This window comes from Physella acuta, unplaced genomic scaffold (genome assembly GCF_028476545.2).
Source record: "Physella acuta isolate Inbredline_101_S28 unplaced genomic scaffold, ASM2847654v3 ptg000731l, whole genome shotgun sequence".
NCBI classification, from domain to species: Eukaryota; Metazoa; Mollusca; class Gastropoda; family Physidae; genus Physella; species Physella acuta.
The window spans coordinates 64,252-87,699 of NW_026732249.1; the positions used below are offsets into that span (position 1 = coordinate 64,252).

The 23,448-nt window shown below is 33.3% G+C and overlaps 2 protein-coding genes across 3 annotated transcripts; one reads left to right on the plus strand and one right to left on the minus strand.

The window, feature by feature from the left end:
- Positions 1–268: 268 nt before the first annotated feature.
- On the minus strand, positions 269–4,712 carry LOC131950052 (leucine-rich repeat-containing protein 51). Its single transcript, XM_059312084.1, has 5 exons — positions 4,667–4,712; positions 3,095–3,192; positions 1,913–2,139; positions 1,252–1,392; positions 269–1,012 (listed from the first exon to the last, which is right to left on the minus strand). Exons 1-5 carry the CDS (start codon positions 4,687–4,689, stop codon positions 866–868), a joined length of 636 nt encoding a protein of 211 aa, XP_059168067.1. The 5' UTR covers positions 4,690–4,712; the 3' UTR covers positions 269–865.
- Positions 4,713–6,351: 1,639 nt separating this feature from the next.
- On the plus strand, positions 6,352–14,672 carry LOC131950054 (spindle assembly abnormal protein 7-like). Of its 2 annotated transcripts, XM_059312087.1 has the most exons (21): positions 6,352–6,410; positions 6,713–6,770; positions 7,443–7,525; positions 7,680–7,753; positions 7,966–8,069; positions 8,211–8,397; positions 8,602–8,828; positions 9,070–9,193; positions 9,322–9,433; positions 9,669–9,774; positions 9,927–10,152; positions 10,603–10,703; positions 10,803–11,025; positions 11,209–11,325; positions 11,571–11,648; positions 11,996–12,062; positions 12,227–12,354; positions 12,624–12,730; positions 13,184–13,318; positions 13,682–13,717; positions 14,188–14,672. In XM_059312087.1, exons 2-21 carry the CDS (start codon positions 6,735–6,737, stop codon positions 14,347–14,349), a joined length of 2,433 nt encoding a protein of 810 aa, XP_059168070.1. In that variant the 5' UTR covers positions 6,352–6,410; positions 6,713–6,734; the 3' UTR covers positions 14,350–14,672. The 2 variants fall into 2 exon arrangements, with proteins under 2 accessions (XP_059168070.1, XP_059168071.1); XM_059312088.1 differs by lacking the exon at positions 6,352–6,410 and having other exon boundaries at positions 6,686–6,770.
- The last annotated feature ends 8,776 nt before the right edge of the window (positions 14,673–23,448 follow it).

Here is a 23,448-nt window from a genome sequence, read left to right on the forward strand (position 1 = left end):
AGTACTTCATAGAGCATCCTGCTTTGATTAACTTATTAAGTTGGCATGTTATTCAAATCGATTTGATTAATGTCTAATCCAAAACAATTCAAACTCTTAAATATGAACAATAAGCATTGTCCAGTTCACTAAAGCTTTATTTGTAAATTTAAAAAAAAACCCATCCTCACCTTATTAACAAAATACTAAAACATTCCTCCAAAGGGAAAGGGAGGTGTAGTGATCAGCAATGAAATCAAAAGTAACCAAAATATAACTGACAATTAGGTATAATAATTTTTTTATTGCAATCAAACACTTAAATGTTTTACAATTTTTTGAAGTCTCCTTCAATATTTTTTTTCATTTAGTTTTCCAATTGTAACCCCTGAACTTTTAAAAAAGAGGTTATAATCCTCATTTTCCCTATTATACACATTTTATATTAGTACTAAACAATGTGAAAGGTTACTTTTTATGTTTTGGATGAATACAATTAAAAAAAAAAACTATTTATGACAGCATAAGATATATATAGTGGCTCTATTTACACAGTTAACAGCTTCATGTTAAATAACAATAACCTATTTACATGAGTTCACCAAACAATTTGCTTCTCACAACTACTCATAAGGTCTTGAAACACAAGTAAAACAATGGTGTACAGACTTATAAAAACAGAATATAGCTTATTTTACCTGATGTTTACTGTTGTATTGTAACTCTAAAAACAAACAACTGAGGCTCAATTTATTAATTTGCTGTCAATATCTGATGTAACAGGCCATCTAAATTTTTGAGACAGCTAAATTTCAAGTTAAACAAGGATGATGGTGATTTTCTAGTAAACATTGTCCTCCTTCTGAAAATGATTTCTTTCTTTCCCTCAACTTTCTCTCTTTATTTGTTTCTTTTTGTCTGATCCGTAGAAGCTTTTGAAAGTCGCTGCAGTGACCCTGTCGCCCTTGGTTACCGTGCTAAAATCAAAGCTGACTAGATTGGGAAGTGCAGCCAACACAAAAAATCTGTAACCCTGCAGAATAAAATGTTATTTTATCATTAAATAACATTAAATAATTGTATTTAACTGGTGTTTCTTCCAGACTTTTCTCCGAAGGAAGGGAGGGGGGGGGGGGCGCACTTGATATTTTTAGGGGGCTCTTCTCTCCCGAGAGATGCCTGGAAGAAACACTGTTTAACTACATCAAAAAAAAAAAAACAGTGACAGGAAGAAAAACAACAGATTATCTTTTTATCATAGCCTATGGTTACCTTAATGTTTTCAATTTCATTCCCATGCAATGTTAGTTTCCACAGCTTTTGAAGAGAAGAAAGTTTGTTGACTTCCTTCATTTCAGCTATACTGTTCCCATGAAGGTAAAGTATCTTCAGATTTTCAAACTGGGTGAGTACCTGAAAGGGAGGTAACTAGCAATAATTAATCTTATTTTTTTTGTCTACACCAGAATAAATAGAAGTGTATGGATGATATAAACAATATGCAATTCTTTATTTAATATTTAAAAAAAATACACATAATTTCATTATTAATTAGTGTAAAATTGCTTTTCTAGAAACATTCAGAAACAAAACAGAAGCTAATGTTTATTAATGAACTCCCCAATATAATGAAGCCTTATTTACTTTTATTTTAATATTTAGGCTTACACCTAACAATATTTTTAAAAAAACTGGCAAATAACTCCAAATTACTTTTATATTATTATTTATTTTGTAGCCCCTTTTAAGTATGGCCTCTTTTGATAAAGTTTTGAAGACTAAAACAGCTGTTTATATCTTGAGATTTCTTATATCTTCATTTACTTGGATTGCCTCAATTTTGAACAGCTAATTATGAAATAGATTTATTTCTTAACTTTTCAATCTTACAAAAACTCATTAGAAAAACATATGAAAGGAAAAAAAAACTTACAGGATCTATAATAGATAGAAAATTACAGGAAAGATCAATCCAACTTATGTTAGCCACATTATCAAACAAGCTGGTGGCTAGGGGTACAAGATTGCTGATTTCTTTTAGGGTATTGTTGTTTAATTTTAAACCCAAGCTCTGAGACTTTTCTTTTGTCTGTGTAGTTGACTTTTTCTTAACTAGAGCTTTGTGAGGAGATAAATCTCTGGGCTCTTCTTTTTCACATTCTGCAATAGTTAAAAAACTAAATTAAAATTACCCCTAGAAGATTTACAGTGTTTTCTTTCATAACATCTAAGTAATACATTATATAATATATATATATATATATATATATATATATATATATATATATATATATATATATATATATATATATATATATATATATATATATATATATATATATATATATATATATGGCCTATATATATTTATATGTGATTGTAATTAAATGTGTTTGTCTTTTATTATTTATACTTTTTATACTACATCATTCAACCAATTTCTAAGATACTTATGGAAGTTAAACACACTCCTGTTAAGGTTTCTGGCATAAATTTAAAAAGAATATTTGAGTTGTGTTGCCCAAGTTTTAGTGTGCAGTTGGGCACCACAAGTTTATTTGCTGATGGGCGTTTAGCCCTGACGGCAGAGGTACTACTAACATCAATGGTCAAACTACACCATGCATGTCCTCAATGGTGCATGGGGGTCATGTGACCTGAAGCGTCCTATTAATTCTATTAATACTTACATTTGTTTTAAAGAGCGCCCTACACTAAGCTACTATAGACAATGACTAAAATGAACCTGTGGCTGCACTCAATGCCCCTGCTGTAACTGGTAGCTCACACTAGCAATCTACGAACACCCCTTGAGGAAGGTGATCAGTGTTACAAATGTGATCAGTCTTACAGACATTGTTACCATCCAAATAACTCCAGTTCTAATTTGAAAATTACAGATTTGGTATCTAGGAATAGCTGATGGTACACAATTAAACTGATATTTTAACAGTATCTCATGCAGAAGTGGAAGTTGACTCCAGTTTTAGTAAATTACCTGCCGTTTGGCAGATGCATTATTTTCTAGTTTACATGCATATTAAATGAAAACAACACTTTAAAATGAACAACAAGTTTCCTTAATCCTAAGCTAGTATGTAAATAAAATAGTCACCTTCTAAACTTCCTAAATGAAGAAATGAAAAATCAAGAGGGGGGATTATCTCTGTTAACTTTGGTTTCTTCTGTGCATTTGCATCTTGTACAGCTACACTGAAATAAAAGAACAACTTATTTTGAAATACTTTTTTTAAAGTTCAAGAATTCACAGAGAAACAACTGACATCATCAACAGACACTTGTGAAATTTGCTATGTGGTTGCCATTTTTTCAAATAGAAATCTCAGCCATAAGATTCTGAGCATTAATGTATAAGCTTATAAGTGCTTTCGAATGGAACTTAGTGTATGGATCAAAAGATAAAAATCATGTACGCTAAAATCACTAGAATGATCTAATATGCTGGAAAAAGAAAATGAATAGCTAAAATGGTCCAAAGAATCACTAATACTATTGGTCCCTTTGAGAGTCTTCTTAGCATAGTAAAAATCCTGAGTTGGTCTGGGCATATCACAATATCAATATCAAACTGCCTATCCAAAACAATATTGCAAGGCACTATATGCCAGGAGGGAGAAAAATGGGGATGGCAAAGATGACACTGGAAGGATGACATCAAAGATTAGATGGGGCAGCTAATCTCAGAACTGATCACAGCAGAAGAGGATGGTTGGGGAATTATAAGATCAACTGTGGTGCCCCAACGACCACAATAAAAGTTAAGGAATAATGATGATGATGAAAAGGTCTAAAGAACAAAGAAAGACAGGCATTTGAATAGGATTCTGAAAGAAAAAGGATTCAGCCTTGACCAGCCAGTGATCAGATAAAATATACACTAAGTTTGAAGTAACAAATGACATCGAAACAAATGTTTTTCATATTAATCTATCTATGCTTCATAAATGTAAAAGATTTAAAATGAACTATAGGCCTATTTATAAATATTATTTATTAACTATAAATACATCTGAAAGGCGATGCCAATAATTTTTATTTTCAACAGAGATGTAATTTGTAATTTTAAAAGTGTAGTAGATCTACAAGCAGTGGACTCAATACCAGAGTTAATACTCAATAGCATAGTGATGGTTAAAATTTAACTTGCTTTTTATAATATTTTATATTATTGATTTAACTAAGTTAAATCAATTCAATTATATTAAAAGTCTAGATAGGCCTATGTAATAGTAATACTATATAGTTACTTATAAAGTTACTATGTATTATTAATATTAGGCCTGCTGCCTAGCCTATATTATAGCATATTACTATTTTATTATTTATCTAGCCTACTTATTACTAGATTTAGAACTAGATCTACTTAACTTAGTTTATATTTCAATTTTTCATTTTGTGTCTAGAAAAATAAATAGAATGATGCTAAAAATAAAAATAAAATTGTTAAAATTTGGCTAAATACTAAACTAAATAGTAAATACTAAATAGTAATGCCAAATAGGCCTAAATAAATAAAAAATAATCCTGAAATTAGGGCTACAAGGACTTTTAAACTACAAATGTAGGTTTTAATATCAACTGAAGTGAACCGTGTTGTAGTCTTATAAATATAACGATCAAGCTTACTTAATTTCATTTAATAAGCAATAATAAAAAACTCACCAACCTCATCCGAGAAGTAGACGCCATGACGCTGTAACTATGACGATATTGTAAACTCTAAATGTCTGCCACAACGTAAAATGACAGAGAAATAATATCCCTTTTTACTTTCTCGTATATACGAAGTATAGAGAAAGTCTTGTAATCGTGCAAAAAAAAAAAATCGAGATTTTTACAAATCTCGACGTTTTACATCTCACTGATACGGAAAAACATAATTTTGCAATCTTGTCCGTATGTCTGTGTGTCCGTGTGTGTGTGTGTGTGTGTGTGTGTGTGTCCGTGTGTAAACACGATAACTTGAGTACCGTTACAGCTAGGTTGATGAAATTTCATATACAAGTATTATATCAAAATCGTAGATCCGTATCAACTTTTGAGCGATTTCGGATAACCGGAAGTGGTACTTTTTCTACTTTGAATTTTTCAAAAGCCTATAACTTGAGTACTATTTCAGATAGATAAATGAAATTTCACATGTAAGTAAAAGATCTAATTCTCTACCTTCTGTTAAATTTTGAGTAATTTCCGTTGACCGGAAGTAGTACTTTACGCTACTTCCGATTTCTCAAAAAACTAATGTAAATTTATAAAGTACTAATACTATTGCGCACTATTATACACACCTTTATTAGGCGTTCGCTTGGTTCGCAATTGTTTTTTACTGAGATTCTATTCTATTTTTAAAAGTTTCAGTATTTAAAATGGATTAAAGATCATAACTATATCCCCAGTTACCATCCCCTGTTGTTTTATATAAGAATATTCGAGAAAGTTTAGGGGAGATCACTACCGGTTTATTTAATAATGATTTTATCAATTGTCTACTAAATCAACACTTATTCTTATTTTGTATGGCTTCAATATTATATGCCTTTAGTCCTATCAGAAAGTATTATGTAATATTACTATGGTTTTATAAATAGATAAAATATTAACCGAAAAGGAATAAAATTGACATTTTATTTATATTGGCAAAATTTGACTGGTATTATTTTATTTAAATTTATTAAGCTAAGTTTTCATCCATTTATGAAAACTTTAAAAAAATGAATTTTAGACCACCTTTCCCTTGTTTACACGTTCGGACAAACCCACCCCGCCCCCCCCCCCCCACACACACACCACAACCACCCGATGTGGACCTACACTATTTAAAGAGATCGGTCTCATTGTTTCTTTCGTACATCTATCGGTATGACCATCAAGGGTTCAAGAGGATGGGTGTGTCTAAGCTCAAATTTCTGTTATTTCTGAGACGACTAAATAGCAATAGCTAAAGTCTCACGTGTACAGACAATGAATACCACATATCTTCAATTATTGAACAATAGCTTTTAGGGGTCTTCCATAAATTACGTCAACCAGCTTTCCCCCCCCCCCCCTTTCACGTCATCGACACAAAAAGCCAGACACCCCTCCCACCTCTAAAATGACATCACACTTCAGCCTGCAATCCCCCCCCCCCCCCTAATGTGCAGTTTAATTTTTTTTATAAACTTTGATTTCTTTCTAAATTATTGACAAAAAAAAACATTATATGACCCCTCCCCCCCCCCCCGCCTTTCCGCATCACTCATCATCACAAAATTACAAAGCCTCTTCCCTCAGGAGCGTGACATAATTTTTTACCACAAGAATTTAATATTTGCCAAAGTTTAGTTGTGATGGCGGTACTTAGATCTAGATCAAATTTTAAAAAATTACATATCTTGATCTAAATCTAGATCTAGAATCTAGATCTAAATGTAAGACAAAAATTACCCTGCTAGACTAATTATTGAACTAATTAGATTAGAATTAGAATCTAATTTAGATCTAGATAGATCTAGAATATTATTTTTCATCTTCTGAATATTTTTAAGTCGTGTGATTTGTTCTGTTAGGGATAAGTAGCACTTTTTAAAAGTTAATATTTTTAATAAACAATGGTGGTAAACTTCAATTTTATTCGTAAACATTAATTTAGGTCTAGAATCTAGATCTAGATCTAGAATCTAGATCCAGTATTTAACTTAGGGGACTTAGGCCTACTGATTTTTTTTTTCAGTTTTTTCCTACTGTGATAAATAATGGATTTTAGAAAGGAATTGGCAGTTTTAAAATTTGTGAGTACAAAACATGATATTAAATTTGATTGTCTGTGATAATGATATTGTGAATTATTGTGTTGTTGACTTGTTGTCACTGTTGTGTATTCAAATTTCAAGTTTTCATTTTCAAAAAAATCAAATCAATCAGAGGGCAGGGATTGCGTCAGAAGATGAAGTTTGAAAATGAATGTTTAAGTTTATGAAGAGACTAGGCTACTCGAAAAAAGATTTTTCGCCCCAGCGTCTCCACTTGGTCGGCAAAGATAGTTCTGTGCATGCGCAGTGACCTTAATTATAATAATTAGGGGCCTAATAGCTGAGATAGGGCTGATAGGGTTATGCACTATGCGGTTATGGCTATGTCCGGCTCCCGGCTAGGGTTAGGGATAGGGCTAGGGTTCTGGGTTTGTAAACACATGCATGCGCAGTAATATTGAAAACATCATAGTTTCTCTCCATTGCTCATGCATATCTTTTTCCGGCTAGAATCGGCCTTAAGTTTATGTTCGATTCAATAGAATCATATAGATTGTAAAGCTGTTTCTGTGGTACTCAGTATAGTACTATAGACTATAGTGTATACTAAGTATACACGTCTATCAAAAAATCTATTATTATTCAAATTTATTGCCCTACATGACACATGTTAATCTTTTAAATATTATTTTCTTTTTTTTTTGTAACCAGATAAGCTCAGTATGGGAAAAGGATGTCAACTCGATCCTTGATTTGAGTGATGGCTTTTTTTACATGCATGTTCTAAAAATGTTGTAAGTTTGTAAAAAAAATTATTTGCAAGTATAACTAGACTATAGGCCTAACTATTCTCACCTTTATGTCAGTTTTTTTCTAAGTGCTTCTTTTCATTAGTTTAACTTAAGCCTACTAGGCCTATTGTTTATCTAAACTTTTTTTTTATTATAGGGAACCTAAGGCTGATTTAGCTCATGTTGATTCATATGATGACAGACTTCAATATGTAAAGAACTATTTGCAAGGTCTTTAATTTCCAACATTTATTTTTATAAAAAGATTTTTCTACAATATTATTATTGTAAATAATATGCCCAACTAATTTCACTGCAAAATTATCAAAATAATTAGTTTCTGCTACCATAAGAAATATTTAGAAGTTTTGATTGCAAACATGTGTACATCAGTAGTATATTCATTAAATAATGCTCTCTTTCACTTAAATTTGATTGATAAGAATTTTATGGTGAGAATGTTGACATCACCAAGTACTTGAACTTTGCGTCACTGCTTGGTGAGACTGAGGTTACAGAAGATCAGAGGAAGATAGAACTGGCCAAAGTAAGACTTAAATATTTTGCTCATACATTAGCTTTGATTTACAACTTGCTGGTTTTATTTTACTTCAGTTAGTAACATTAATTTCAGTTTAAAATAATTTTATAAGTTTTGCAATCAAATAATGAATTACATTTTTTTAAGATAGGGGTAGTTTTGCTTGGAATTGGCGTGCTAAGTTTGAATGGCAAGCTGTTAATGGAATCTGCTCTGAAGCTTCCTAATGAGCAACAGGAAGATGTGCTTGCCCTGATACAGAGTGTCCTGACACCTGATTCTACTGAAGTTATGTTGACAGATAAAATAGAAGAGGTGTTGAAAGCATCTCATGGTAGGGATGTTCATCATCTTTTTTAGATTGCTTAAATGAAGGAATATTATTCAGTGTTAACATTTTTAAAAAATTTATTCTTGAGATAAATTTGTAACCATGTCATGTTTAAGGTAATAAAATGTTTAATTGCAAAAAACAAGAGAGATCAGTGACGTGAGCTTTTAGGCATTCAGAGCGTAATTTTTTTTTTTTTCATTTCAGTTCCTGACAATAATGTATATTGCAATGAAGTTTACGAAAATGATGAGAAATCATTCTCACCAGCTTATCTATGTGACAGAGATAATACACCAAACAAACAAAGAATATCTGGATTCCATAGGCAATTTAATGATCTTTCAAGTCCTTTTAAAGCACTTGATATCAAGTCTCCTTCAACCCCTTCATCCCTCATTAACTTTACAAAATCCCCACAGTTTATTCAAAAGGTTAGTATGTTAAATTATTAAATTATTAAAATATTTTTGTGCTTGAGTATAAATAGTATATTAGTTTTATATAGGTTGCATTTAAGTTATTACTAATGTAAGATCTCAAATGCAGTATTTTTTAATAAGTAACAATTTTTTTTTTGCCTGATGAATGGAAGGATATATTTAGTAAATGAACTAGATATAGTTGAAGCAATGCAATGCTGTATCTACTTTTGTTTCTGATTTTTTATTCCAGGCTCTTTTGAAGAAAAAGGATTTGGATTTAAGAAAACTGAGAGAGAAATTGAATGCGGAGATTTTATTAAAGGAAGAAACACAATTTGCACTTCAGGATAAATTACAGGAGCTGCAATCTAAAGGTGAGTTATGTTTTGATGATAATAGTATCTGTAAAAGATTGTTTTGTTTAAGGTAAATCATTTAAAGCATTTAGTTTTCACTGTGAAATATTGCACTATGTGTTCAAATGTCCCTTTAACATTTTTAGATGTAGAAATCAGCCACCTACGTGAGAACCTGGCTGAATTAAAGATGATGTTAAACTCTGCTTCCGATGTTCAAGATAAGAAAGAAACAGGAAAAGAAATGAAATGTGATTTGTAAGTTATCATTATGGGCTTTGATAAAAGAATTATTTAGCTGGTTCTGTCATTATAAAACACATTATTTAAATTACTTTTAAATAACACATTGTCAATTAAATGTATTAAATATATCTACAACTAAGTGTATCCTTGATAGCCATGGATCTATCAGTATTCACAATTTAATATGTTGTTAGATTGATAATGTTATGTACTTTACTGAAATGTAAATAATGATCTTTTAACTCAGATTAAAAGAACAGGAGTTGTCCATACTGAGATACAAAGAACTATGTGAGCAACTTGAAACAGATTATGTAAAAAGTACAGAAGAAATTTCTAGCCTGAAGCTTAAAGTAAGGCTAAGAGTAAGATTTTAGTATTGGAAAGCTTAATTGGTATTTAAAACTGCTATAATATTTTGTTTATATTAATATCATTTTTATAAAATTTTATGTGTAAATCAAGTATATTACTTCTATGTACATAGCCTTATTTTGTTTTATAGATTGCCGGTCTTGAAAATGAAATTGGTGAAATGAAAAAACTAACCACAACAGATACACTGCATGAGAGATTAAAAGCTCAGGAAATTGAAGCCTTCAATAAACTGTCTGATGCCAGGTCTAAGTGGGATGAAGAAAAGAAGTGTTTGCTAGTTAACTTGGAGGTGGCGAGAGGGAAAAATGAAGAACTGAGACAAACTCTAGAGGAGCTACAGTTAAAACATGAAGGTACAGAATATTTTAAGTTGAGTTGGGAAAACTTGGTAGGGTGTTAAGAGCAAATATAATAAAGAACTTAGACCAATTCTAGATTTAAAATATGACGGTACAGAATACTACAAGTTATTAGATATAGTAGAACTTGAAGATAGGCTGTAAAGTTAAAACATGAAAGTATGCAATATTTATGTACAGTATAGATGTAGTTTTTGCCATCATTTAATTAGTCGCTTGTTATTCATTATAACAATTAGATTTTTTAATGTATTATAACAATAGGCTTGGAGAAAAAGGTTCCACAATTTATGTATGAATTACCTTCATTTTAAACTATAAAAAGGACACTGCATTTTTAAAGCTAACATAAAGTAACTTACCACTTTCTACTGTTTACTTTAATTTTAATGCATTTTGCAACCTATATTAACTTAAATAAAACTCTGCTATTTATATGAACAGGTGAAGGGGAGACAATGGACGTAGTACTTGATATACAGGTGGGAGAATTACGCTGTCAACTTGATGAGACTAGGCAGGAAAAAGAGCAACTATTGGAAAAGGTAAAAATTTTTTTAAATCTTATTAATTTAGAAAATAAGTTTTATAATTTTATGCATTATTTGCAAGTACATAAATTATTGTCAATTTACTTTCAACAGCTGGAAAAAATAAAGTCTGAAGTAGAACATCTTAAGGAGCAGTTAGCAAAACAAGAACATAGCAGCGAAACACTGAAAATGACAAACTCCAGTTTAGCTGAGGCATTAAAGATTGAGAGAGACACAAACCTGAAGATGAAAAAGCGAATGGACACCTATATTGCTAAACACAAGGACATCAGCGTCAAGTACGAAGCACTGGAGAAAGAGAGCAGGAGTAATGGTAAGTGTTCAAATGCCTGCTGTCATTTAAAATAGTTTTAAAATATTTCTCTATGTATTTGGACTGCTGTGACAACTATGTCACTCAAGATCACCTTTAAATAATTACTTAACGAGTCTTATCATATAGTTTGTTGTTGGATCTTGTAACACGTCTTAAGTGATCTCCTTGTTCAAACAAAAGCATCAGAAGTGACAAGACTCAAAACAGCCCTTAGAGAACTGGTGCAAAAACAGAAAGAGACGGCTAGTCATGAATGCTATTGTGATACTGTGAGACAGAAGAAATCAACAACTTTAGGTAAGTGAAGTAATCAGAGTGTAACACTTCTATAACATGGGATAAGATTTGTTTTTAGGTAAGTCCAGTAATGTGACATGGGATAAGATTTATTAGAAATGTAATTAGTGAGGTTAAATTAATTGCTAATATTGTTTTGAAAGTGTCAGTGATTAGTCAAGAACCCCATGATGGTAGGGTATAATGACTAGTGTTTACAAAATAACAAATTTGGTTTCAAAGATTGAATATTTTGTTTTCAACAGCCAGAGATGTCTCAGTCAGCAGCCAAGATTCTTGTGCAACCCAAACTAGTCAGGCTCTCAAACCCAGGCTGTCTTCAGGTAAGACATGTAGGCTGTCTTTAGGTAAGACATGTAGACTGTCTTAAGGTAAGACATGTTGAATGTCTTAAGGTAAGACACATAGACTGTCTTCAGTTAAGACAGTAGACTCAGTCTGACTGTTTATTTACTGAAATGCACGTTTTATCTATTTCTTTCATCTTTTCTTGGTAGTACGTCTTAAAGATTTACATTTTCTTCACTTTTGTCCATTTGCTTTTATGCTTATCATCTTGATGTAAAAATTAAGCTAAATTTAATCTCCAGGTAATACCTTTTTTTGTATGAGTTAACTTTAAAATAACAGTTTTCTTAAAATAGATACAATAATGAAATATTTTTTTCAGGTTATGACAGTAGCACACCCAGCCCAAGGGGAGCAATACCCAGAGATAAGTCAACTACATTTACTCAGTGAGTAGTCCAGTGGTATACACAATCATGTAGATATTGGTTAGGAATTTTATGCAATCAACAACCCAAAGTTTATAATTGGAATAATTTGCATCAACACAAAACTACACTGTTGAAAAGTATCAAAGTAGTAATTTTTTAAAAGTATTGTCTCTTTCATTCAGGATAACCAGAGTAAATTCCACATGTAAAACTCAAGTCCCACAAGCACAGACAACTCTGACAAAAGGAAGTGCTAGCCAAGGATCCAGAACTTCTCTACAATCTATCTTCTCTGTTAAAGAACTATTGCGTACGTTTGATACATTTTCTCCTTACAAGTATTGAATTATTATTATTTTTTGTTTTTTTTCTAATCTTCATTGAGTCGAATATTAGTCCTGATTGTGCTAAATATTAGTCCTCTTTGATCTGAAAACAAAATTCTATACATAACCACAGTTTTTAGTTGAGACTTTGTGATCCTGCTAAATTATAAAATAAATTTTAGTACTGTGCATGTACACGTATCTTGTGCTTACCCAACAGCCAATATTGTCTGATTATCTCATGTCTTTGCAGCTGGTGTGCTGCCTAATGCTCTGTCTTGTGCTAGTGAGCCAGACAGCCCAGGATACCAATGGGACAGACTAAGCCACATGAAATTTAATATGGAAAATGATTGTCAGGTAGACTTATTACTAACTCCTTTTGTTATACTTTTATTTTTTATTTTATTTTTAAATTATGGAATGCTACTTTCATTCTTTTTACATCTGCAAGATAGGTTTTTGTAATGAATTTGTGAAAAATTTCTGAAACAGTATCTAGAAAAACTTTTTCAGACTACTCACCTATTCATTTATTATTTTAATTCATCAATTTTAAAATTGCAATGTTTGTTATAAAGAATTATTTTTTTTCACTTTGACAGTTTAAAATCTTTCATAAAGTATTTATTTTAAAAGTTTTAATGCTTGTTTCGAATGAAGCAAAATGAATCAATTAATACTCTTTACCTTTAGTATATATTTATTTTATTACACATATTTTAAAAATTGAAAATAAAATGTTGAATATTTTAAATAATTTTCTTTAAAATTTGTCCGTGCCCTAACTAAATTCCCATTTTTTCCTCCCAGCTGTCTGCTGCTGGTCCATTGAACCAGCCCAAGCATGTAAAAACAAAAACTGAAGAGCTCGAAATGAAAACGTTAAAAAGAAAAACTCCCCTGAAATCAAACGAAAGTGAAAACATGGGCAGCTCTACAAAACAGGTCAATTTCCTTTTTCGCTCTTAAGGTTTATTCTAAAAAAAATCCCTTTGTTTTATACTAATGGCATACACTAAATATATTTATTATTATCTTATTAAAAGGTTTTAACCATTTGACCTTTTTACTGATACAGACAGCTTAGTTGTATTTTATTTTATCTGGAACAATCTTTAAACCTTTAGCCCTATACAGATGTATGTGCCAACCATAAGTTTTATTAACTTATCTGACCCTTTGACCCTTGAACTATTGCACTCAGACAAGTGTATGAAACTTTGTCCAGTGCAGTACTGTGCTATAGGGAGTGAGTCCTTGCAGTGTTATTTGATTCCTGAAGTAGTTTCTCACCCATTTTTTTTCCAGAGGAAATCTCAAGGGACTGTACTGTATTTTCCTTTGGTATGTACCCTTAGTTTTTACTCCAAAATTTTTTGTTTAGACAGATGTAAGTCAGCCAGGGTTTTTTGTTTATTTATGTTTTGTCAATGTTTGAAAATATTGTTTTTTTTTTATCAAACTATATTAATTAGATGAACATGTTACAAATTGACGAAACCACATTTAGTTAATAATTTTTTAATTTACAAAATTATTAGTCAAAAGTCTTTATACAATGTTATTTTTTTCTTAAAAAAAATTGTAGTGTAATCTTTTCTAACGGCAACCTTTTTTTCTTGTTATTATCTCCCTTTTTTAAAAAAAATTTGAAATAAAATAGTTTTTGTGTGTGTTATGTTTATTTAGGAAATCTGCCAGATTAAATGATCAGAAGTTATGGCAGATTTTTTAAACTAACAAAATTTTGCTTTTTAAAATTAAAACACTGGATGTAGTTTTTGCTTAAAAAGTTAAAAATATTTTTTTATTAGGATCCAAATGGCCCTATTTACCCGCCACCTAAGCCAATCAAAAACAGATGCAGTTCGGGTATTTTCTCTCATCTGCATAAAGACAGCTCTGATGTATCAGATAGTAAGGCTCTAGGCTGGAGATCAAGACACAGGACAGGACACAAGTCTGATAAACAGTAGGACATGGACACATGGGAAACAGATAGGACATGGACACATTCCAAACAGATAGGACATGGACACATTCCAAACAGATAGGACACAGACACATGTCAAACAGATAGGACACAAATCTAATTAAAAAAACTTAGGATAGTAGTCTGTTGTAATTCAGAGCACTCCATTAATGAATTAATGCAATTAACCGTTATATGTAAGACAAACAAGAAAGCATTCACAATTCTTTACTTTACCATGATAAGAAAATATTCACATTTCATTACTGTGACAAACAATAAAATAAAATTCTTTATTTTACTCTGAAAATAAAAGATTCACACTCCTTTACTTCTATGGCAAGAAAACATAAACAATTCTTTACTTTACTATGACAAAAAAATATTCACAATTTGTTACTTTACTGTGACAAACAATAAAATTTTAAAAATTATTTACTTAATCATGACAAGAAAACATTTACATTTCTGTATCAGACTCAACGCTGATTTAACAAACGTAAAACGATTTCTCTCTTGCCTCGTCCCACCCTCCCTGCCTTAACTTATTGTCTTTCTCTCTGTACTGCCAGACATTATCAGCTGTGTGGGTGTTAATTGTTGTGTGATGAAGATTAATCATTTGCAAGAAAACATGTATTGTGCATACAAATATTTAGAAAATATAGAATTGTTTTGTGGGAACATTATTAAATACATTATTGCGTAATTGAATCATGAAGGTGGAGTGGTTAAATGTTTACTCTCTTGAAGAAACTGGTCATTTTTCTCAAGGTATATTTTCTGTTTTTGCCTAGTCAAGATAGAGGTGCAGGGTACTATATTTAACTACAGCTATGCTGATATACTTTCAGTTTTTTGCTTGCTTTTTCATTTATTTTTCTACTGTTGTAAGTTTAGGATACTTGTCATTGTTTTAATTGTAACATACTGACATTGTAACATACTGACCATTTTTTTGTTTGTAAACCTGATGCTGAGGGGTGGATCAAACACTGATTTATTTTATCTGAGGAAGAAACTATCAGTTACAGGAGCATTTATTTTTTACTGGGTTCGAATTTCTCTAAAAAATTATTCATTACTATCTTGTAGAAAGAAATTTTTTTTTGGTAATTGTTGTTTTGTAATCTTACTGGGCCCACGTACACAAATCTTGAAGTTATTTGTATGTTTGTGATGTTTTATCAGTGGTCATCTCTGTAGGTATGGTTGACCAGTGGTCATCTGTTTATGGTTATGGTGTGAGGTTAAACACTGGTTATCTGTAGGATTCTTGGTGTGAGGTTGACCAGTGGTCATCTGTTTATGTTTGTAGTGTGAGGTTGACCTGTGGTCATCTATTTATGGTTATAGTGTATGGTTAACCAGTGGACACCTGTAGATTGTTGAAGTGTGAGGTTGACCAGTGGTCACCTGTATGGTTCTAGTGTGAGGTTGACCAGTGGTCATCTGTATGGTTGTAGTGTATGGATGACCTGTAGACACCTGTAGATAGTTGCAATTTGTGGTTGATCAGTGGTCATATGTTTATGGTTGTAGTGTGAGGTTGACCAGTGGTCATCTGTATGGTTATAGTGTATGGTTAACAAAGTGGTCATCTGTATGGTTGTAGTGTGTGGTTGACCAGTAGACACTTGTAGATGGTTGTAGTGTGAGCTTGACCATTGGTCATCTGTGTGGTTCTAGTGTGAGGTTGGCCAGTGGTCATCTGCTTATGATTGTAGTGTGAGATTGGCCAGTGGTAATCTGTGTGGTTCTAGTGTGAGCTTGACCAGTGGTCATCTGTATGTTGTTGTTACATGAGGTGCTACATGCTATAGATGTCCCAGCAACATGTTGACCAAGTGTAAAACAAATGTGCTCAGTTTGTGATGGAATTAATTTAACAAAACTTGCAATATCTTTTGTATCTTGTGACTGTAGATCTAACATTTTATTTTATACACTTGCTGACGGCCATATTTACTTATCCCCTAATTCTTTTTTTTTTTTGGTCTAAATATAAACTTTTTGATGAACATTTTTTTGTAATAAAAATGATTAATATAAAAAAATACTTGTTTATATAACAATTCGTTTTTGATGTTTTATAAAGGGATTAGTGCAACTGGTTGATTAATTAACACTACAGGTATATTGTCTTAAAGCCATAAAGGTGAGTTATTAACACTACTGGTATATTGCCTTTAGACCATTATCAAGTGAGTTTGGCTAACACCAAGAACCATCTTCACTCACTGCATGCACCAGCGCGGTCATCTTTCCCAGTCAGTGTTTCTTCCAGACTTTTTTCGGGGGGGGGGGGGGGGGGGGGGTGGGGCGGTAGACTTTCTTCAGGGAGGGGGCGGGGTGGACACTGTTAAAAGTATACTTTCTATATAAATTTCATTTCGTTCAGGGGGGGGGGGGGGGGCGGTAACATTTTTTCGAAGAGATGCCTGGAAGAAACTCTGGTCGAGATTGTAGTAATTCACCCCTCTTTATTTTAAAAAAAAATTGATATGTAGAGCGTTTTCAAGTCAAGCTTGAGAGATGCCTGTGTTCCCAGTGTATAAACCCTTTCACGCCTTCGTGCACCATACATATCACCCATGCATTATAGGCCCTGACACCATACACATCTACACCATACCACTACTGTCTACATTATACACGTTTGACACGGCCATGTGTCTGCACCATACACACACCTGCCACTTACATACACTATACCTACACACCACATACCTCCCCTACAACACAATCCTGACATAACCTCGACCTTTGACATCTCACCCAAAAGCCAAGTTTTGTCTATGATCCTGCCCGCAAACCTCACCGACAAGATCGCGCCTAAGTAGTAGGCCGCAGACGACACAACACGATCATCAAAAAATACCTTCAGATAGACACAAGTATCGTAGGTCGAAAACCGGTTTGTTAGCTTTTTCCCCTGAGCCAATAAAAGCTGGATAAGAAGAAAAAAAATGTGGTTTAAAATTACGGACATAGCATTTAAAGAAATAAAAGAATGTAGCTGTTTCGCAACAATTTTTTTTGAACTATGAAGTAATTTGATGGATTGTGTCACCTACTAGCCTTGACGAGTTGACGCGTGTACTACGTCACAGTCAAAAGGTTACATACAAATGACGTAATATTATGTTTTGTTAAATTTATGACTCAACATTAAATTAGTAAATTTTCCTGTTTAGTTTATATAAGTAGCATACACGTCCTTGCATTTACCTTCATTAATTTAGTTTAGTTTGTACTTCTCCCCACCCCCTTCCTTCCCTCTTCAAACACTCAATCTATACCGTCTTTATTATACATGTCAATTAGATAAACCCACGCCCCTAACCCAAATCCACGTTTTTTTAATATCAACTCAATTAAAACAGACGTACACTGACGTCTTCTATTCACTGAAATCTTATCAAACAATTTGAAGGGTGCACACTAGTGCGCACTGTCAGCTTTCTTGGTGTGCTTTTATTCTTTTCTACTGACTTTACATAACACGGTGGGTTGGTTACAAGTGGTTGGGGGTCGAGGGCAGTGGCGGATTAAGGGGGGTGCTGAGGGGGCTGCAGCCAGGGGCCCCCGATTTTTAGGGGCCCCCAAAAAAATTGTTGGGTTTTATTTTACTATGGAAACCAATATTTTAATATTTGAATCACAAGCTTATTTCATTTTTTTTTTCAAACATCAAACACGTTAGTATTGATACCATCTGTCATCACCTCCTCCCCAGACATATTGTGGACAGCGTTCACTTATGACAATAAAATTGGTTGATTTTAAAGTTAAAAAACACTTAGGCCTACATCAAGCGAATTCTGACAAATGAGTTTATGATAGACGCCTCTTGAAAAATGCACAGCAATTGACATTTATTCCATCAGATAGGGTCTACATTTTGAATTAGCTCATCTCGCAAGCATCCAGACAAGCAACAATATGGACAAAACCTAGCAATCAATTAAAAAAAATGCCTGACCGTCTTTGCTTACCCGCTACGCTATTAAGAACGGTATGAAAGATGCCTTACATTTTTGTTATTGGAGGTGAGGTTTCGGATAGTCGTTTTTTAGGTATAGGGTATCTAGATCTAGTTATTTTAGATTAAAACTTCCTAGATGCATTTCTTAGCTGCCCATTCGGGCCTGGTGATCATAGGAAATATAAAATAGAGTTCACATAATATTTAGTTTTTCTCTGCAAAGGAGGAGACATTCTGAATAGGTTCTAGATCTACTCCTAGCCGCCTTTAGTTTAAAAATATGAGATAGGTACCCATCTGAGTTGGATGTTCTCGGTTTTGAGCTTGGGATCAGAGCTCGGGACTTTTGGGGTAGTAGTTGTGTGTTCTACCACCTATTGCAAACTCGTAATTTTAAAAAAATCACAATAAGCCACAAACCGTTTGGCCTAATTAACTAGCTTGTAATTTCTATGAAGACTTTTGGCGACTAAGATAGATTTATCTTGAGAATTCAACAAATCATCAATTTATGGAACTAGCACTTTTGACAATTGTGGATGTGTGTTGACGGTGTATGGAAAGGGTGTGGGGGAGGACATCACAATCAAAATCTTTATTGTTTACAACAAAAATAAAACTGCATAAACAATAAAAAAAACGTATAAGGCAGTGCTTGTGTTATTTTAACCCAACTCAATGGGCAATTATGTCATTAAACATATCACACATCATAGAAAACAAATCAACTACTTAAGCACAATCAGATGTACAACTATTGTTCTACTGGTGTCAGCCATCTTCTTCCACACGCTTACACTTACATGCACAGACACACATAAGCTATTGAATAATAATTGCTTAATTAAATTATATGCATATTTGAAAATGTCCATTGTGGTGTCACCCTAATTCATTTAAATGGGCTGTGTCTTTGGTGTCACCCCCCAAACTTTTTGTCGAAAGTCGTCAATTTGTGAAATCATTATATTATTAATCCACATAGAAAAAGCATTTATGAGCATAAATCTCAGGTATTAATTCAAGTGGAAAAATCATAGTATTTGTAGTAAATTATTAAATTTGGATTCAACCCCCCACCCCAAAATTGACGGGTCATTTATTACAATTCTCAAGAAAACCTTTTTCTAAAGCAATTTTTGAAACGTTTAGTTGGTGTCCCCCACCCGGTGATAACTTTAAACTGTCCACAGATAATACTAACGATGTTCATTTATAGTCGTTATAAATACAGCTAGATGTTATATTGTTTTGTATATCGTTATCAGGTTATAATATATATATATATATATATATATATATATATATATATATATATATATATATATATATATATATATATATATATATATATATATATATATATATACACATATATATATCAGGGGCCCCCAAAAAGTTTCAGCTCGGGGCCCCGCCCAAGCTTAATCCGCCCCTGGTCGAGGGGTGTATAATGAATGCAATGTAAATTATGTTGAATCAAGAAGACCTATTTCAACACTCGGTTAGTAGTGAAGACGGTCTCGCCTGGCCAAACTGGAATATTAAAAAATTTGAAAACAGACACGGTCCCTTGATGAAAGAGAGAAAAAAAATGTTTGGGGGAGGGAGGGGGGGGGGTAATGTCACTAAACCTCTGGCTGGGTGAAGTAGGTATGTGGTGATGGTATCTTGTGCTTGGTGGAAAAAAAATACGTCACTTGTTACGCAATAGGCCCTGGCCCCCCCCCCCACTCCTTCACCCTGTACTTCAGCTTAACAGGAACCACAAAAAACTATGACAAGGAAGTTATGCGATGGTGGAGATGTGGCACTCAATAACAAATACAAGTGGTAGCTGCCCAACAAAATATCTAGGATGTAAATATTGGCATATGAGCTGGGCTCATAGAAAATAAGGCCAACAGCACACGCCGCATTATATAGATCAATCGATCACACACATATATATATATATATATATATATATATATATATATATATATATATATATATATATATATATATATATATATATATATATATATATATATATATATATATAAAACCATGTGTGTTCAACATACATATGGTATTTTACAAGAATGTCATATAACTGAGTCATATATAAAGGTGTACACATATCCACTGTACAAATGAATGGAATCTTGAATGAAACCCGAGTTCGCTCGTTTATTATACTTAATTTCTTTACATTTTAGCTGCGACGTATAATGCAACAAATTCAATTAAATCTACGAAAATTTCTCAATAAATCCCCCCCCCCCCCCCATTCCAGAAATAAAGGAGTGCCGTGACTGTTCACACGCGAATTATCTACAATGCTGATTGAAGAAATATCTCCCCTCCCCATTCCCGTTTTACAAGCGCAGCAGACGCCAAACTCTAACTATCGCATGAAGTATGAGTCGAACGGTCCATTTATTGAAGGGGGGAAACATAATTGGGTTATGAATGGGCTGGAAAAGAGGGCTAGTATTGGTACAACTGGTTTGGGGAGCTATTGGGTTGAAGCGTAATATTCCTTGATGACAAAAAATAGAAAATATTTTTTTTTTCTTTTTTTTTCGCTGCAGTTGATTTTTAAAAGGGGAGGTAATTTTATCTCGCACGCGGGGCGAGGTAACTCTTTGTAACTTGGCGCAGTTCTCTCCCAGTGTCGCGTCAGGAGTTCAATCAAGGTGGATAAATTCCGTGTTGACACAAGTGACCAAAGGGGGACGACTGGCCAGTCACGTGACCTGTGATCTCTATCACACCTTGTTGACGAATAGTTGGGAGTCGTGTCCCCTCGCTTAAAACAACCGGTTCAGACGACAGCTGAAAATAGCGTGGGACTGACGAGGAGTGATCGATTTATTGATACGATTCGAGAGGGATCGAATATTTCAACATGGATTGGTTAAATCGTTTGGTGAGTAGGTGATTTAAGTATTTTTACAGTTTTAATGTTGAATCTTAACAGTTTAAAGGGTAACGTGCGTGTAATTAATTAATTAGGAGCTGTAACAGGATCTAGAATCTTGAATCCACATAAGTTCAGTAGTAAATTCTGTATGTGGACTTGATGTAAAAAGTGGTTTGGTGGGTTGTGGGCTATGTTAAAGTATGTTTAGTGTAACTGGTTAAGTGTAACGCTTTGGTGGTTAGTAGGTTGCGTTTTTTTTTTAAACTGGTTAATTTAAAAGTGTTTGATGTGTAGAGGTTTTAAGATTAATTTAACCGGTTTTTGTTAAAAGTAGTTTAGTAGGTAGTAGGCTAAGTTTAACCGGTTAATGTAAACATGGTTTGGTAGGTAGCATGTTAAAAGTATCTTATACACTTATATATTGTAGAAGCGGTACGTAGTGTCTCCTTTAAGGTTAACCAGTTGATGTATAAGTGGCTAATTAGGCTGTAAGTTTAGTATAACTAGTTAAAGTAAAAGTGGTTTATGAGGCTATAAGTTTAGTAGAACTAAATGAAGTAAAAGTTGTTTAGACTATAAGTTTAGTATAACTAGTTGATGTAAAGGTTCTTTGATTAATAGGACCTACCATGTATAGTTATTTCTTATACATCAAGTCAAATATTTAGCTAATACATCAGTGATTGGGTTATATGTTAGCGAAGCTGGTTGTAATATGGAGACTTGACATTTTTTTTTATATCTTAGCTAATACAAATTAACAACTAGATTTTAATTTTAGTTAAACTTGAAGCAAATTTATAATTGGTAATTCATTATTACGTTATGGTAACTATTTATTGAATGTGGGTTGAGATGTGTTGAAATCGGGTTTTTAATATAAGAGGTTTACTCTGATAGAATGTGATGCTCACTAGCAAGTGTTTCCTGTTTGATGAGTGAATGATGAGTGAATGATGAGTGAATGATGGGTGAATGATGGGTGAATGATGAGTGAATGAAGGGTGAATGATGAGCGAATGATGAGTGAATGATAAGTGAATGATGAGTGAATGATGAGTGAATGATGGGTGAATGATGAGTGAATGGTGAGTTGATGATGAGTGAATGATGAGTGAATGATGGGTGAATGATGGGTGAATGATGGGTGAATGATGAGTGAATGATGAGTTGATGATGAGTGAATGATGGGTGAATGATGAGTGAATGATGAGTGGATGATGGGTGAATGATGGGTGAATGATGGGTGAATGATGAGTGAATGATGAGTAGATGATGAGTGAATGATGAGTGAATGATGAGTGAATGGTGGGTGAATGATGGGTGAATGATGGGTGAATGATGAGTGAATGATGAGTGAATGATGAGTTGATGATGAGTGAATGATGAGTAAATGATGAGTGAATGATGGGTGAATGATGAGTGGATGATGGGTGAATGATAGTTGAATGAAGAGTGAATGATGAGTAGATGATGAGTGAATGATAAGTGAATGATGGGTGAATGATGGGTGAATGATGGGTGAATGATGAGTGAATGATGGGTGAATGATGGGTGAATGGTGGGTGAATGATGAGGGAATGATGAGTGAATGATGAGTGGATGATGGGTGAATGATGGGTGAATGATGGGTGAATGATGGGTGAATGATGAGTAGATGATGAGTGAATGATGAGTGGATGATGGGTGAATGATGAGTGGATGATGAGTGATCAGTTGTGCCATCTGAGTGGATCTCTGTGGTCGATGGTGCCAGTTGAGTTGTAGAAATAAACGTGACACCCTCGCCAGTATTTTAATGGACGTCTATGACAACTCACTTACGTCCTGGGCTGTTTTAAAGTCACATGGCATTTAGGGCACGTGACATTTAGGGAAAATGGCATTTAAGGCGCATGCTATCTACGAACATGGGTATTTAGGGAATATGGCATTTAAGGTACATATCATTAAGACACTGTGCATTTAAGGTATATGTCATTTAAGATATGACATTTACTTTATGTACACATTTGAGCACTCAACACTGAGGGTATGCGGCAATTAAGACATGACATCTGTGTATGTAAGGTATATGCCATTTAAGACATTTACTGTACATAAAATTAACAAATTAACACTGAGGTCATATGGCTATTTGGAAGACCAGTCCACTGCCGTAATGTTGTCGTCTGCTGGATTTGCCGGGGTGGGGTAGGGGGGGTAGG